The 18151-nt window shown below is 38.3% G+C and overlaps 1 protein-coding gene across 1 annotated transcript; it reads left to right on the top strand.

The window, feature by feature from the left end:
• The first annotated feature begins 4039 nt into the window (after positions 1-4039).
• Positions 4040-16747, top strand: HYAL4 (hyaluronidase 4). Its single transcript, XM_090286773.1, is given in 3 exon segments — positions 4040-4990; positions 13683-13772; positions 16346-16747. Coding segments are annotated over 3 exon segments (1443 nt in total).
• Positions 16748-18151: the final 1404 nt, after the last annotated feature.

Below are 18151 nucleotides of genomic sequence, written 5' to 3'. Positions count from 1 at the left end.
TACCCTCCCCTTTTGTTAGGTTGATTCCTTTATCATTATGTAATATCCTTCTTTGTCTTTTATTATAGCCTTTGTATTAAAGTCTGTTATGTCTGATTTAGGTATTGCTACCTCAGCTTTTTTTGTTTCCACTTGCAAAAAGTATCTTTTTCCATACCTTTATTTTTTAACTTTTTAATTGAATTTTTAGTGTGATATTGGTGAATAAAATTATATAGGTTTCAGGTGTATAATAAAATTATATAGGTTTCAGGTGTATAATTCTATAGCACATCATCTGTATATTGTATTGTGTGTTCACCACCCCAAATCTAGTCTCCTTCCACATCATTTACCTCCTTATACCCTTTTCTACCTCTCTCATTCCTATGTTCCCTTGGTAATCACCATACTGTTGTTTGTGTCTATGATGTTTGTTTGTTTCTTTGTTTGCCTAATTGCTTCACATTTTTATCCAGCCCCTCAATTGCTTCCCCTCTGACAGCTGTCAATCTGTTCTTTATCTATGAGTCTGTATCTATTTTGCTTGTTAGTTTATTTTGTTCATTAGATTCCATATATGAGTGAAATTATCTGTTTCTTGACTTTCTTTGACTGGCTTATTTTACCATGCTGTCACAAAAGTAAGATCGCCTTCTTTTTTATGGTTGAGTAATATTCCGTTGTGTAAATGTACCACAGCTTTTTTATCCACCCATCTACTAATGGGCACTTGGGCTGCTTTCAAATCTTGGCTATTGTAAATAACACTGCAATGAATACAGGAGTGTTTCAGTTTTCTTTAAATATATTTTCAGAAGTGGAATTGCTGGGTCATAAGGGAGTTCCATTTTTAATTTTTTGAGATTACTCCATACTACTTTCCACAGTGGGTGCACCAGTCTGCATTCCCACCAACAGTGTAAGATGGTTCCCTTTTCTCTGCATCTTTGCCTGAACTTGTTTATTATTTATTGATGATAGCCATTCTAACAGGTGTGAGGCGACATTTCATCGCAGTTTAAATTTGCATTTCTCTAATGATTAGTGATTTTAAGCATCTATTTATATGTCTACTGGCCATCTGTTTATCCTCTTTGAAGTAGTGTCTATTCAGGTACTTTTCCCATTTTTAAACTGGATTGTTTGTTTTTTTGGTGTTAAGTTTTATAAGTTCTTTATAAATTTTGGATGTTAATGCCTTATCAAGTGTATCATTGGTAAATATGTTCTCTTATTCAGTTGATTGTCTTTTCATATTTTGATTGTTTCCTTTACCAGGGCAGGAAATTTTCAGTGATTATTTCCTGAAGTAGGTTTTTGATACCTTGTTCTCTCTCCTTCTGTTATATGCATGATATGAATGTTGGTATTCTTGATTTTGTCTTACAGTTGCCTTAAGCAATCTTCATTCTTTTTAAGTCCTTTTTCTTATTGCTGCTTTGATTGAGTGTTTTTTTCTACATTGTCTTTCAGATTGCTGATTTGATTCTCTGCTTTATTCAACCTACTTTTTATTCCTTCCAATGTCTTCTTGATGTCAGATATGTTACACTTCATTTTTGATTGACCCTTTTTCATGGTTTCTATGTCTATTTTCATGCTGTTGTAGTTCTCCCTAAGTTTCTTGGGCATCCTTATAATCATTACTTTGAACTTTGTGTCTGGTAAATTGCTTGCCTCTATTTTACTTGGCTTTTTTTCTGAAGTTTTCTCCTTTCATTTGGGGCATATTTCTCACTCTCCCTATTTTTGCTCTCTTTGTGTTTATTTCTATGTATTAGATCTGCTATGACTCCCAGTCTTCGTGGGATGATTTTATGTAGTCTGTGTCCTCTGGGACCCAGTGATCCCATCTCCTTCATCTCCTGAGATAGTGCTCTAGGTATATTTCTTTTTTGGATTTTGAGGGCCCTTCTACTGTAATTGAGTCTTGATTGTGGTTGGCCTGTTCATTTGTGGGATCAGCCCTCAGGTTGGCTGCCTATTGGATCACTGTGCTGGCTGCTCTGTGAGTGCTGATCAAAACAAAATCAAAACAAAACAAAAACAAAAGAGGAAAACAAAAAAGAGAAAAAATAAAAATAATGAAACAAAAATACAATAAATAATAGTATATATAAAAACATATATAAATTTAAAATTAAAATATAAAATTAAAAAATAGAAATGGGAAAAGAATAATAAAAGAAGAAAGGGAAAACAGAAAGCAAATAGAAGGGAAAAAGAAAAAAGAGAGAAGACAGAAAAAATATTTTAAAATAGAAAAAGAAAATATTTAAGAAAGCAAAACATTAAAAAAATTAAAAAGAAAAATAAAGAAATGGGATTTTATGCAGTGTTTGGTGCCTTCTGCAATGTCCCTTTGAATATGGTATTTTTGAAGTTTGTTGGATTTTGATCCATTGCAGTCTGAGACTGGCCACTTGGTATGATGGTTCTGGGCCCCTGGGAGGGACTCTGGCTCAGGCTGATGTCAGATGTCAGATTCGCTTTCCATGCCTTGCCCTTGGCAACCTGCTTGAAGCTACAATTGATCCACAGCCTGTTGCTGTCTCTGCTGGACCTGGCTGTGCCTAGGAAGGACCAAGCTGCTCTCCAAGGCTAGCTTTTACCAGCACTGGTCCCAGGGGGTAGGCCAGCAAGTGTCCCAAGGCAGCCCAGAATCTGCTCCTGTCTGCCTCCATGGGCTCATCAGTTGCCTGCTAGACTTAGTCACTGAAAGAGCCTCTAGCAGAATGGAGGGGAGGGAACTAGTGGGTCTCAGATGAGGGAGAGGTGCTGTTCAGGCTTCAGTGAAGGTGATAGTTGTGGCTGTGGCCCCAGAGCCACTGAGTCTGTCTTGGATTTTGCCCTGACCTCAGCAGGGCAGGGCCTCTAGTATTCAAGCAGTTGGGTTCCTGGGAGCCAGACATTGGGTCTGTTCACAACCAGGAGGGTGTTTCTATGGGATCCCACATGAGGGAGAAGCTCCAGTCAGGTTCACGGGAAAGTAAGGGTGCGGAAGGGTGGGGCGGGATGGCCTGTCCCCACAGCCATTGACCAGAATGAATCACAGCAGCCCAATGCCCAATGCATACCTCTCCAAACCTCCCCTGGCTTCCACCTCCTCAGCTTCATTAATCATTTTAAATTTTTGTTTACCTTGGTGTCCTAGGCCTGAGAATGCTATAATGTTTGTCTGGTGACACCTGGGGGTATAAAATGATAATTACATATAACATGCAGCATAACAGGTGATCAGCTTTGCTAAAGGAAATACTCAAAAGTCACAGATTTCAAGGCAAGAGCTTCTGTGAAACAGAGTTCCTGGTTTTAAGCAACCAAAACAGAACACTGATTTGAGCAGAAACGTATTGTCCCTTAAGGACAAGGCTGCCATTTAACATTCACACCATGGATATCAGGCTCCGGATCCCCTGGCAGACACTATCGCTCCTGAACACTGGACTTGCTTTCACCACTGGAATGCCACCTTTTAGATTCTTTGGTTCCCAAGATTTCAGTGCCAAGTCTAGTACAGGATGCATCTAATTGGCCTGACCATGGTCACATATCAGCACCCTAGCTGCAAGGAAGGCTGGAGAACAGCTGGATCTTTTGGCTTACTTAATGAAGTAATAAAAAGTTATTAAAAGATTAAATGAGATGAATATTTACAAAATGCTGAAGCACAGTGGCTAAGATTTGATGAGTTTTCCAGAATGACACTTGTTATTATTTTACATCTTTATTTGATCATGAACTTTTCTGAAAGCAAGGACCACATTTTACTTATCTTATATTCTGTATACAGGGTCTTAATCTCTGTAAGTGTTTGTTGAATTGTGTTGTTTGCTCCTGAATTGAAGCTAAGTTACTACACTTACTTCTATAATTCCGTTTATGTATAGGCCTCTTTAAGACCTTTAGATAAAATATGCTTTAAAAATATAAATATGTAACAATAATATCCACCCAATACTTGAGTATCTTTCTTCAAAATTACTAATAGAAAATTAAATCTCTTCACAGGTTTTCTAAATCACATAAAAGCCGAAGATAAAATTATCGTCTTATCATGAAACTATTATCTGAAGGACAATTAAAGTTTTGTGTCCAACCAATACATCTCACATCATGGTTGCTTATAGTTTTTTCCCTGAAGTCTGTCTCTTCTCTAAAACCTGCCCGACTTCCAATTTATCAAAGGAAACCTTTTATAGCTGCTTGGAATGCTCCAATCGATAAGTGTTTGATAAAATATAATATAAGACTAAACTTGAAGATGTTTCAGATGATTGGAAGTCCAAATGCCAAAGCCAGGGGGCAAAATGTCACTATATTTTATATCAACAGATTGGGATACTTTCCATGGTATACATCACAGGGCATTCCCATTAATGGGGGTCTCCCTCAGAACACAAGTTTGCAAGAACATCTTAAAAAAACTGACCAAGATATTAATTATTATATACCTGCCAAAGATTTTAGTGGACTTGCTGTTATTGACTGGGAACACTGGCGACCTCAGTGGATGCGGAACTGGAACAAAAAAGATGTCTACAGACAGAAGTCAAGAAAGCTTATTTCTGATATGCTGAAGAACGTATCAGCTACTGACATTGAATGCTTAGCCAAAGCAAACTTTGAAAGAAGTGCAAAAGCTTTCATGAAGGAAACCATCGAACTGGGAATTAAGAGCAGACCCAAAGGTCTTTGGGGTTATTATTTATATCCTGATTGCCACAACTATAATGTTTATGCCCCCAACTACACCGGGTCATGCCCAGAAAAGGAAGTTTTGAGGAACAATGAGCTCTTTTGGCTCTGGAACAGCAGCACTGCTTTATATCCTTCTATTGGCATCAGGAAATCTCTTGGAGATGGAGAAAACATTTTGCACTTTTCACAATTTCAGGTGCATGAATCCATGAGGATCTCCACCATGACATCCCATGATCATGCTCTGCCTGTATTCGTCTACACAAGGCTAGGCTACAGAGGTGAACCTTTACTTTTTCTTTCCAAGGTAAGACACCCCTTGCCAAAGAGAGGGGGATTTCCTCCCTATCACTAAAAGAGATATTTCTTTGTTAATTATGTTCTTGGAATTTCTAATTAGTGGTCTGTTAGATTAAATTTTCATATAAGCAAAATGAATTTTGGTTATCTTATTATTATTATTTTAAAAAATGAAATAAGGAGGGCTGAGGTTAAACTACAATATCAGCTACTAGCACTACTTCCTGCTTCCCAGCTTTGTGCTCTTACAATTTGGCCCTTTGGAAAGGTTATTGAAGCGGTTGGTGGTAAGCAATTTGGAAGATAAGAGAGGATGTTTTAAAATGGAGTAGTTTGCTCATACATGTGGAAGTGCAATGGTAGGCATTCGTCCTTCTGACCTCACCATCTAAAATGCCAAGAGAAAAGAAAAATGTTTTCTTTCTAATGAATAATACTGGCTTTGATAAAATATATAAAAGAGGTACAATGTGAATATACTTATCACTACTGAACTATATACCTAGAAATGGCTAGATAGTAAATTTTATGTGTGTGTGTGTGTGTTTTACCACAATTATTATTTTTTTAATATTAAAGTATAAGAAAATTGCAATTCTGCTAAAAGTAGGTGTATTTATAGATTTAGCCATCTGGCTTATTCTTGATTTTATGACCACAACTAATGGAAGGTTGATACGAGTTTCTAAATTTAATAATAAATTCATCTCTAGTAGATGGTTTTGTAACCTTAGATTAAAACTTAAAAATAAAAGTTTTAGTCTGTTTACTTAAGTCATATATGTAGCCAAAGACCTCAAACAAACCATGAGGTTAACTTTTTTTTTTCCTAATTATTTATTTATTTATTTTATTTTTAGAGAAAGGGGAAAGGAGGAAGAGAGGGAGAGAAATATCACTGTGTGGTTGCTTCTCACTCGCTCCCCCAACCGGGGACCTGACATGCAACCTAGTAATGTGCCCTGACTGGGAATCGAACCAGCGACACTTGGCTCGCAGGCCAATGCTCAATCCACTGAGCCACAGCAGCCAGGGAACTTTTATTTTTTAAAGTATATTTTATTGATCATGCTGTTACAGTTGTCCCAACTTCTTTTCCCTTTGCTTCCCTCCACCCGGTACCCACCTTCCCTTCAGCAATCCCACGCCCTCTTAGTTCATGTCCATGGGTTGTGCATATATGTTCTCTGGCTTCACTTTTCCTATATTATTCTTAACTTCCCCTTGTCTATTTTGTATCTTCCCATTCTGCTTCTTAATCCCTGCACCATTTCTCCCTCTCCACTCTCCCAGCTGATAACCCTCCAAATGATCCCCATACCTATGATTCTGTTCCTATTCCGGTTGTTTGCTTAGTTTGTTTTTGTTTTTACTTTTTAGATTCTGTTGTTGATAGTTGTAAGTTTGTTGTCATTTTAATGCTCATAGTTTTGATCCTCTTTTTCTTAAATAAGTCCCTTTAACATTTCATATAATAGTGGCTTGGTGATGATGAACTCCTTTAGCTTGACTTTGTCTTTGAAGCACTTTATCTGCCCTTCCATTCTAAATGATAGCTTTGCTGGACAGAGTAATCTTGGTTGTAAGTCCTTGCTTTTCATCACTTTGAATACTTCTTGCCAGCTCCTTCTTGCCTGCAAAGTTTCTTTGGAGAAATCAGCTGATAGTCTTATAGGAACTCCTTTGTAGGTAACTGTCTTCTTTTCTCTTGCTGCTTTTAAGATTCTCCCTTTATTTTTGACCTCTGGCATTTTAATTATGATGTGTCTTGGTGTGCTTCTCTGGGTCTAGCTTATTTGGGACTCTGTGCTTCTTGGACTTATATTTCTATTTCCTTTGCCAAATTTGGGAAGTTTTCTTCATTATTTTTTCACGTGAGTTTTGAATTTCTTGCTCTTCCTCTCCTCCTTCTGGCACACCTATGATTTGGATGTTGGCACATTTAAAGTTTTCCCAGAGGTTCCTAAGCCTCTCCTCATTTTTTTCAATTCTTGTTTCCTCCTTCTTTACTGGTTGACTTTTATTTCTTCCTTATATTCCAAATCATTGGTTTGAATCCTAGTTTCCTTCCATTCACCATTGGCTTTGTGTATATTTTCCTTCATTTCACTTAACATAGCCTTTAATTCTTCCCTTCTGCATTTGCTGTACTTAAGCATATCTGTCAAGTCTATGAGCATCTTTATCACCAGTGTTTTGAATTCTGCACCTATTAGGTTGGCTATCTCCTTATTGCCTAGTTCTCCCACTAGAACCTTGATCCGTTTCCTCTATTGGGCCATACTTCTCTGTATCCTCACCTTGACAGGCTCCTGTGTTTGCCTCTGTGTCTTAGGTAGAGCTGTCACACGTGTTATGCAGTAAGGGGCAGAGCCTTAAGTATTCGTCAGTGCAAGGCAACCTGTTTCACCATATTGTGGTGCTTATGTGGGGGAGGGGTCTAAGAGGGAACAATGCCGCTTACTCAGCTCTCGCCCCTTTTCCAGGCACTCCTCCCACTCCCCATATGGGACTGGTACCTCTCTAGTTGTTGCTCTGCCCGTGGTTCCCAGAGTGTGTGGATCTGTGGACATTCTAGGACTATGGGGGCCCTTTAAATAAGCATATTCTGCTGGGAGACTGGCAGCTTCTTCCTCCACTGCAACCCCACTGGTTTTCACAGTCAGAAGCAATGTGGCTTTATTTCCCCTGGTGCCAGAACCATGAGCTGCATGGAGCACTCCTTACGTGTCCCTCCCTACTTTTTTTAATGTGTTACTGCATTGTCTGCTGGCCTGTTGCTGCTGGTGCAGCCACAGCTGTCATTATATTGCTTCCTCTCTGCCCAGCTCTACCCCTCTTACCTGTCTGGATGAGTATTTTTTCTTTATATCTTTGTTTGTTGGACTTCCATACAGTTTGACTTTCTGGAACTTCTGGTTGTCTTCAGTTTTGAGGTAGTTGTAGTCCTTCTTATTTATGGAAGGAGATTGCAGCGTGTCTACTTATGCCTCCATCTCGGCCAGAAGTCCAACTTTTAAAATAGATAAACTTTCAGCCCAATTTTCCCTCCCTTTTTCTTCCTTTGGTACTCTAGTCACTTAAATGGAAAAATCTAGAGATAAAAATTTAAAAGTAAATGATACTCTACCTTTTGAACTTGAATAGTTATATGTAACCTTTCTATGGTGAGAAGACTTGGGACTTCCTCATGTCTTCACATTTATGATATGGTGGTATTTTAAGATATTACTGGGTTTTATGAGTTTATCACATTTCTTCTTTGTTTCCCATTACAAGTTTCAATTCTCCAGCATGTATTAAATGTATAAATGTATAAAGATACTCTGAGTGTTAGGCATCCAAAGGCAGAGGCTCAGGACACACCCAGGTGAGGACTCTACCATAACTGGTAGGTATCTGTCAAGCATATAGGAAAGTAGAGCTTACTCCTCAGAGGAAGAAATGCTACAAATGTATGAAGATTTAGTAAATGCTATGCTTTTGACACTATTAATGAGGTTAGGAAGAAAAAAACTCTGTGTGAACTGATATTTTTATTACCCAGAAAAAATAGCAACAAACAATTGAAGATTATAGGAAATCAGTACTATCTGGAAGGTTTGTAAAAGTTCCCTTAATCTTTACAAAATAACCTTAACTTTGGGATTGAAAGTTAAATACCACTTTCTTCTATGAAACTTACTTTCCTTTTCTATGTTTGGCTTAAATAAGTTTCCTTCTTTAGTGATAATAACTTTACTTTTGAAAGAAACGATAAACTTTAAGGGACAAAGTGTTCATTTCAACAAGATTATTTTAGACTACTGGTACATTCTGCACATTCTTCAAACCTAGGTTAAGCTACATGAATAGCCTCAGAGATGCATCTGTTCTCTTGAAGGAAAGAAGAAACTTGGGTCTTATCTGTAAACAGTTTTCTTTGGCAGTCCCAAGGTATCATTCTGTATCATTCTGAAAACCTTCTGGATGTTAAGGTATTTTCAAATGTTTGATGCTATTTTACTTTATCCTCCATAAAAATCTGCCCACAAATTTTAGAAACCCGATATTTATTTGTATCAACCTATAAGTGACTAGTAATGCCTTCCATATTTGAACTTCCCAAAGATGTCCGCATTTTATAAAATATATATGTGTGTGTGTGTACACATGTAGCTAGGATTAGAAAAGGAACTTACCAATAAGTAACAAATTTCTTTACCTATCTAGACCTCAGTGCCTCATTTTCTTAATTTACAAAATGGGACAGTATTACCTATCCTACCTATGTAACAGAAGTATTATGAAAGTCAAATAAAAAAATATGAAAATTTGAAACACTACAGAAATACATAGAAAAGCTATTGCTTTTTTTATCAGGGATTAAAGTTTTAAATTTGGGAGGGGAATATCTAAAAATTGAGTCTCTGTCAGCAGCCATAGCTTGATGGAATGATATGGGTCAATAGCACTTCATGTCACACTACTTATATATAAATATAACCTAGATATAACTTTATGTCTGCTTTAAAAAATAATGCAAGATGTTCTCTTGACTGTATATTTCAAGATGTTTTTCCCTGTAATGAATCAACATTCCTTCTGGTAACACACAGTGGGAGCTTATTAGTGATTCTCCAGCTCCTCACAGTGGGTACGTTGCTTACATGCACTGTGGTTTACCAGGGATCAAAACCCAAGTGTAGAGAATGATTTGAGCCTTGATTTGAGCCAGGGAGTGTGGGTAGGCCAAAGCAGTCCTATACCATGCTAGCACCTGGAAGATTTGTTGCTATTACATCCTTTTCTTTTTCTTTTTCTAATTTATTGATGGGGTGGGGGAAGGAAGAGAGAGAGGAAGGGAGAGATAGAACAAAACGCCAATTTGTTGTTTCATTTATTTACGCATTCATTTGTTGCTTTTTGTATGTGCCCTGATTGGGATTGAACTCACAACCTTAGTGTATTGAGATGATGCTCCCAACCAGGGATTTGTTTTTTCTTTATTTCTCCTTTCATGTGACATCACTCATGGGCTTTCAGATGGTCCCAATCTACTTTCAGAGGCACCTTACTTGTGACTTCCCTGGTTAGTTCCCTTGCTTTTTTTGGTGCCAAAACATATCTGTTCTGTGATTAATTCAGCACCCTGCTCTCTGCTAGGTGACTGAGAGCTAACTTGGTACAGAAATTTGCATTAACATATGGTCCTTACTCCTTACCTCCAAGCAACAGGTGCATGAAGACTTGCCATTTTGAATCAGCCCCAATAAACTTTTCTGATAATGACACTAAAGGACACATTGAAAACAAGCTAAATGCCCTGTTGATACCAACTTTATAAAGCATGGCTTTCATGACAAACATCTGTAGCTTCCTTACTTAATATGGACCAATAACCTATAAATACAAAGTGTGAATGCTGTGTTTCCTTCCTCACTCCCAAAGGAATTCACGGGAGATTTCTGGTTTCTAGTCCAGCATGTAAGAAGTTTGAAAGTTGCCACTGGATTTAAAAAAATAAAAAGCTACACAAACTGAAAAGTCAGCTTTTCTTAGAGTCATAGGGAAGTGAAGGAACAGGGCAGATTGCTGCCCTCAAAACTGGAGAGACAGACAGGTGAATACAGAGAGTCCCAGCTTACCAGATCAAAGCCCATGAGCAGAAACTTCTGCAGGCACCATGGCTGGATGGAGCAGGGAAACCTGAACTGTAATTGATATTTGCCAGAGGCTCAGTGTGGACAGGGCCAAAAGATTAAAAACTCCAGGGACTCAGTCATGGGTAGTGGGGAGGGGAGTACACTTAATTGGGTTTTACCTCCAGGAGCTTATTCGTTCCTCATCGTGACTATCAGAGAAACATCTCCTCATGCATTTGGCAGGCAGAGGAGAAATGCAATCATTTTGAAGAGTTCAGTGCTTGTTGTTGTTAACAGAATGTACACTCAGGAGAAACTAACCCAAACCAAACCTATTGGGGTCTTATCAGAGCCAAACTGACCCGGGGGAAGGGAAACACTCAGCTCCAGCTGGTTCTAGCATTCCACTTGGAAGAAGGGAAATACCAAATTCTAGTCGCATCTAGCCAGCCTGTCCCATCTAAGAAAAGGTAAAAAAACACTTGAGAAGCATTTGTGAAGTTTGCAGTCTAGAGGCAAAGTCTCTCTAAAGACAGATAATCACAGGGCTATAAAACCCTTCCATTTTCCCCACACCTTACTAGTACACTACTAAAGGCCTATTCATAGGAGCTCCTTTTACCCAGTATGAGATATCTGCCCATCAAGAAAAATTAAATCATGTCTAACTAACAAGAAAAAAATGACAAGACATACTAAAAGGCAAAAGCACAATTTGAAGAGACAGAGCAAGCCCCAGAGCCAAACATGTATGTCAGGGATGTTGGAATGATTGGACCAGGAGTTTAAAGCAACCATGAATGTGCTAATGATTCTGTTGGATAAAGTAGACTGCATGGAAGAACAAATGGATAAGGTAAGCAGAAAGAAGGAAATTCTAAGAAAGAAACAGGAAGAAATATTAGAGATCAAAAATGCTATAACAGATATGGATAAAACTGGAGAATTTTATGCTAAGTGAAATAAGCCAGGCAGCAAAAGACAAATACCGTATGATCTCACCTAATACAGGAACCTAATGAACAAAACAAACAAACATGCTAAATAGAACCAGAGGCATGGCAACAAGGAACAGACTGACAGTGACCAGAGGGGAGTGGGGAGAATAGGAGAAAGAAAAGGAGGGTCTAGTCAAGGAACATGTATAAAGGACCCATGGACATGGACAACAGGGTGGGGACTGATTGTGGGAGTGGGGGAGGGGGAGGGCAATGAGGGAAAATTAGGACAACTGTAATAGAGCAACAGTAAAAAAACCAACAATGCTGTAACAGAAATAAAGAATATCTTTGATGAACTTATTAGATTGCACATGATTGAGAAAAGAATTTTTGAACTTCAATATAGCTCCATAGAAACCTCCAAAACTAAAAAGGAAAGAACATAAATCTAAAATAAAACAAACAAACAAAAAAAAAACAGAACAGAATATCCAAGAGCTGAGATAGCTGAAAAGGTGTAACATACACTTAATAAGAATTCACAGAAGGCCACTGGGGGATTTTGGTCCCTCTGATCACATCATGACATCATGTGAGTATGGCATCACTGTATTCAGGGAAGTTCCAAAGTGAGTGGAGGGAGGAGCTCTGCTCCCTTATGTATTTGCCAAAAATGGCCATGGCCATGGCCCCAGTAGGTCTTCATTCTGGGCACTTACATTATATCGTTTGAGCCCCACAAAATCTGCCCTTCTTTTCATGTTAGCTCTGACCTATTCAGCAAATGCTATGGTCATTGAGAATGAAAATGGATGTGAGCCTGGAAGAGAAATTAGTTTAAACCAATTAGTTTAAACCAAAATCTCTTCCTTTTTGGAAATTTCCAGAAAATTGCCCAGGGAAAAACAAAACAAAACAAAACCCACAACTTTAAAAACTGAGTTTGCAAAACCATTAAATTTAGTGGATTATAAAATTGTCAGATAAGGAGACATCTCTCAAGTATTGATATTAATATAAAATTCCCCAGGCAAACTAGAGTTTAAAATTCTGCTTTTAGCCCTGGCTGCTGTGGCTCAGTGGATTGAGCACTGGCCTGTAAACCAAAGGGTTGCTGGTTCAATTCCCAGTCAGGGCACATGCCTGGGTTGCAGGCCAGGTTCCCAGTTGGGAGTGTGAGAGGCAACCAATCAATATATCTCTTATACATCGATATTTCTCTCCCTTTTTTTCTCCCTCCATTCCCCTTTCTAAAGATAAAAAAAAAAAAAAAATTCTGCTTTTATTTGCCACCAAATCACCCAATTACATTTTCCAGCATGTCACTAATGGAAATTCATCCTTGGAGTAAAAACTGAAAGCTTAATATACTACACAGTGGGGAATCTATTATAATTTAATGACTTTATTTAGGAAACCTACTGTAGGAAATTAATTTAGGAAACCAACTACATACATTTGACTCCTAATTCCCTCTGAAATGGCCTCAATCTACATTAATCTTTAAACACCAAAATAATGATCTTTTAGCATTACAAAATCAAATTTCCCCTGCTGCCTTACCATGACTTGATGAGTCATAAATAAAGTTTATTAAATCAGGTACTTTGAAATTAAACACAAATAATTTCAGGGATCAAATACAAGGGCTAGACCAAATCAGAGCCTCCAGGTCTTTAACACTGTGTTCCTTGGCCTGGACTTGGAATCCAAATTACTCCAATCCGTGGAAGTCACTGCAGAGTCAAAGTTCTCAGAGGATTGTTACAAACCAAAAAGGTAATTTAGCTAAGAAGAATGTGAGCCATTCCTTACATTTGGAGAAGGAAAATGTTTGGGTTTTGTTTCTGGATCATGCACATATAAACAACTTTTGGTGGCTATTTACAGGCTAATTGCCTTCAAAATAATATCTTGTTTGGCTAAATGTAAGTCTCTCTTTAAACATATTTAATAGGTTTTCCCATATGATTTAGAGTATAATTTCTGAGCCTTGGGTCATTCAACATTGTCATTATTCTAAGAAAGTAGAAAATAATTTTATTCTATTAGATTAAACTCAGCCTCTAATCCTAATTCCTGGCATGTTGTTTTATATTCAAATGAATAATGAACTCTACTCTCTTCTATCTAGCAAGATCTAATCAGTACCATTGGAGAAAGTGCTGCCTTGGGGGCTGCAGGCATTGTTATCTGGGGAGACATGAATTTAACTTCATCTAAGGTAAGACAGTACCTTGAAGCTTTAGTTAATTTTGTTTTAAGAACTTCCTCTGTTTTCCTGTAGAGGTCTCATGGCTTCCACAGTAAACTAGCTTTAGGAAAAAGTCCATATGAGTGTCTGATACAGAGAAGGAACTCAATAAATATAAGTTTTTATTAAGATAGTAATAAAAATACTAACATTTGTTGAATATTTATTATGTGCTAGGATTGTGCTAAGTGCTTTTTTGTTTTATATTTGCTCCCTTACTTGCCATAATAACCTTTATGAGGTAGGGACTACTGTCCTTATTTACAGCTGAGGAAAGAAGAGAAGAAATATAAATGAAACTGGAAAAGCCAGTGTTCATGCTGCCTGTCACCTACCAGACCCAATAACCAGAGAGACAGGGAATGAATCTTTATGGGTGCTTTATTCAGATGGTCAGTGATCTGAGAAGACAGAGGGTTTGTACCCTAACAAACCATCTTAAATTCCATTTTAAACTGACCTTTTTTATAAGGAGAACAAGAGTATAGGTAAAGGGTTTGAAATTCGGGGAAACGGTTAATGGATAAAAGCTGCAGCATTCTTTCATCTGTGCGGCGAGCATGGTAGTCATCTCACCCTGGAGCACAATGGCTCAGATACCATCTTGGTTGCTTGCAGTCCCCCTGAGGCACAAAGGTGGAACTGCTTATGGTCTCCCCAGTTCCTGAAACAACAGCTTTTTACACACATTGATTACTAAACTTATTAACTATTACCTGAAACTAAAATTTTTCTAACATTTGAGTCCCCCATCATAACTGCAGTAATAGCTAGTTATGCTAGTTAGTGGTGGAGCTGGAATTAACCACAGAGAGTTTCACTCTAGAGCCCTTGCATTCAACTCCTACGTAAGATTGGTTATATTCTGTTTTGAAAAATAGAAACAGATGGTAACTTTTGAATCTTCACATTGAACTTATTTTTCCTCAATGGAGAAATTAGCTGAAAATTAATAGCATTTAAAATAAGACTTATATGTCTTTTTAAATTTCTCCCAGCTCAGACACTATTTACTTCAAGAGTTATCCTAGTTTTTACTAATCCACATTAATCACAACCTCTTTTGTATTTCCAGATGCTGTTTGTTTATATTTCTATAGTATAATATGACCTGGCTGGTTTGGCTCAGTGGATTGAGCGTCGGCCTGCGAGCTAAGTGTCGCTGGTTCGATCTTCCAGTCAGAGCACATCAGAGAAGGAAAACTCTGACTCCAAAAAACCTCCGCTGCCTTGCAGCATACCTCTTCAGGGGAAAGGCTAAGGGAGTAAACCCCGACAGAAAATCCGGAGCCGGAGTCCCTAAGGCGGTTTGACGTTGTAGTCAACACCGGCAACTCCTGCGGCGCACCTGAAACCAAGCTGTATTGACTCCGTCTTTCCCTTGGACCCTTCAGCTGCGAAGAGAGGGGGGGGTCTGCTGCATGGGCAACAGCAGACCCTCCATATCACTCTGCCCAGGCTCTGTAGCTTCAGCTTCACTGGAGAGGACACTCCAGTGTCATCGCAAGATGTCGATTCAACACGGGAGGAGACAGATATCGTGTCACTCCCGAGTCGGACTGCACAACCATTCTCGGCGGTGCAGATAGACTCTTAAGAAGCTACACCATCGTCTCTCGAGATGGATGGCTGCCGACGAGTATAATATATTTTGCCTTGACTTGTATCCTCAATATTTTTTATTAAATTGAATGTTTTTGCAGGTCCATGATGATCTGATATCCTTTGAATTTCACAGCCTCAATTTGTTTCTACCAAAACATCATTTGTGAAACAATTTATGACAATATATGATTAAAAGTCTTCTCTGTCCACATGAAAATAAGGTAGAAACTGAGAGAATCAATTCCTGTCTTTCCAGGTGTGATATTTCCCCTCCAGCCCATGTGGCTCATGAGAAGAGCTTGATCAGCAAGCTGACTGCACAACTAGGGGGCCTCTACTGAGAACACAGAGTAGGAACCACACACACATTAAACACCCAGTCAGCCTTCTGGGATTTTCTCTATATAAATTGTATACAGATAACTAGAGCCCAGGGCAATTGATATTTGAGCATAATTAACAGGCAAATCTAGAAGGCTATAATTTGACACTCAACAATAAATTGGTAGAAGATGATGTAACAGGTTCTAACACAACCACAAAAGCTACCACAGACCTGAAAGGTGGCAGAACAGTGGTTCTAACATGATTTCTAATCTAGATCTGTTCTGCTTTCTTTCACACTCATTACCTTGGGAACTGGGAGGAATAAAAAAGGTATAAATTGCAAGAAGTCAAGGTTACATAATGCTGACTCTGGGACCCATTTACAATTTCAGTTGCTTAGCTCTACTGTAATATATTCTCCATTTCCCATCTCTTTGACCTTTTGCCCTTTCTGATATGCTATAATCCCTGAGCCTGATTTCACCAACTGGAAACAAGCTGTCAGGTTACAATCAAGTCCAAAGAGTTGGTATCTTGTGGGCTTAGAATGCTCTAACCCTATAAGAACCAGAAAAAACACTAAAAGCCTTTTTCTTTTCCTACATGTCTAGGGCAACTGTACAAAAGTGAAGCAGTTTCTGAGTTCTGATTTAGGGAGCTACATAATCAACGTGACCAGAGCCGCTGAGGTGTGCAGCCTTTGCCTCTGTAGGAATAACGGGAGATGCATGAGGAAGATGTGGAAAGCTCCAGATTACCTTCACTTGAACCCTGCAAGTTACCACATAGAGGTCTCTGAGGATGGAGAATTTAATGTGAAAGGAGAAGCATCTGATACAGACCTGGCAGTGATGGCAGAGAAATTTTCCTGTCATTGTTATCAGGGATATGAAGGGGCTGACTGCAGAGAAATGAAGACGGTTGATGGCAGTTCTGGGGTCTCCTCTTTCTCTGGCTCACTGATAACTCTATGTCTGCTGGTTTTAGCAGGTTATTAGAGCATTCAATTGTGAGATAATTGAGTTCAAGGGGATTTGTGTGGTCTCTAGAGTAGTCAATTAGGAAAGAGATAAACTTATGACATTTTTTCTAGTGTGAAATCCACTGAGAGGTATTATAAGTAAACATTATGTATGTCACATAACATAAATAGAAACATAACACTTTATTTAGCTTCAGTTTAGCTAAGAAACCAGGTCCACAAGTAAAATCAATGCACTTTTTTTCCTTACTGGAATTTTTAAGTCCTCTTAAACTACAACTAATATAGTTTAGTCTTTATATAAACATAGTATATACATAAAAGTATACATATAAACATTAAATTGTTGATTTCAAAGACTGCTTTTACAGCTAGCCATTTAGTTAAGGCCAGATTACTAAGTAATCATCTGATTCAACCGACAGGGTCATTTTAGGATGTGACCTGGTCATTGGGTCCACTGAAGAGGATCAAATGCAGAGTTACTGTTTCTGCCTTAGTTTCAAACTGGGCTTCTGCTCCCTGCCTGGGCGTACTGAGCAAAGAACCAATTCCTGATGTGGCTTCTCATGAGGGCACAGGGACTGAGGCAAGGGGAGCTGTTCACAATTCACTGCAAAGGCATCTCTTCCAATATGGTGCCCCTCTCACCCACCAGAGTTCTTCCATCACAGACCCTGGCAATTTAAATCCTGTCAAAGTCTTCAGGATAATATTCATGTTTGCCTAGGCTGACATTGATCTAGATGAGGAAGTTGGAACCATGTTAATAAAAATGCAAATAGTGTCTTTTGCAAGCAAAAAATTATTGTTTAAAAACTACTTAATAAGTACATTTAAGGGACCCAGAAATGCTATTGGAAAGGGGCTACCAAGAAATATTCCATCTTTTTGGTCTGCATATATGCACTTTGAGTGTGGTTTATACTCATTTTGAATTCAATTTGTATCACGGATTCACTACCCACATAGTTATGTGGTATAACCTTAGACACATAACCTTAGGCACGTTTTTTTATTCCCCCTTTTCTCATCTAAAATTTGGTAATATAATTTCTATCTCAATGAATTATTCTGAGAAGTAAATGGAATAACACATCCCATACATACTTTGGCTTCTAGTATATGTTTTTAATCTTCAACTACATTCCATTGATCATCAAAATAATGAAAACACTTAGGATAAAACAGAGTCTTTGTCAATTTTCTCTTTCTGATGTTTTTATAATCTCTTATGCATTGTGTTCTCTTGAGGGGTGTGCTCAATGGATAAGATTTCCTTCCCCTGAAGACAATCTACTTAGAAGGTAAACTGAAGATAGGTGGGATGCTAATTATAGAAGGCATTAGAGTTGATTCAACCTCGTCTTCAGCTCTTTTGTCTTTCTATTGAACATTTGCAATCCAGGACTGTTTTTTTCAACTCTGGGTCCCT

This window comes from Furipterus horrens, unplaced genomic scaffold (genome assembly GCF_987537825.1).
Source record: "Furipterus horrens unplaced genomic scaffold, mFurHor1.1.pri manual_scaffold_9, whole genome shotgun sequence".
NCBI classification, from domain to species: domain Eukaryota; kingdom Metazoa; phylum Chordata; class Mammalia; order Chiroptera; family Furipteridae; genus Furipterus; species Furipterus horrens.
The sequence above is the reverse complement of the archived record's forward strand: the minus strand, read 5'-3'. Positions and strand labels throughout refer to the sequence as shown.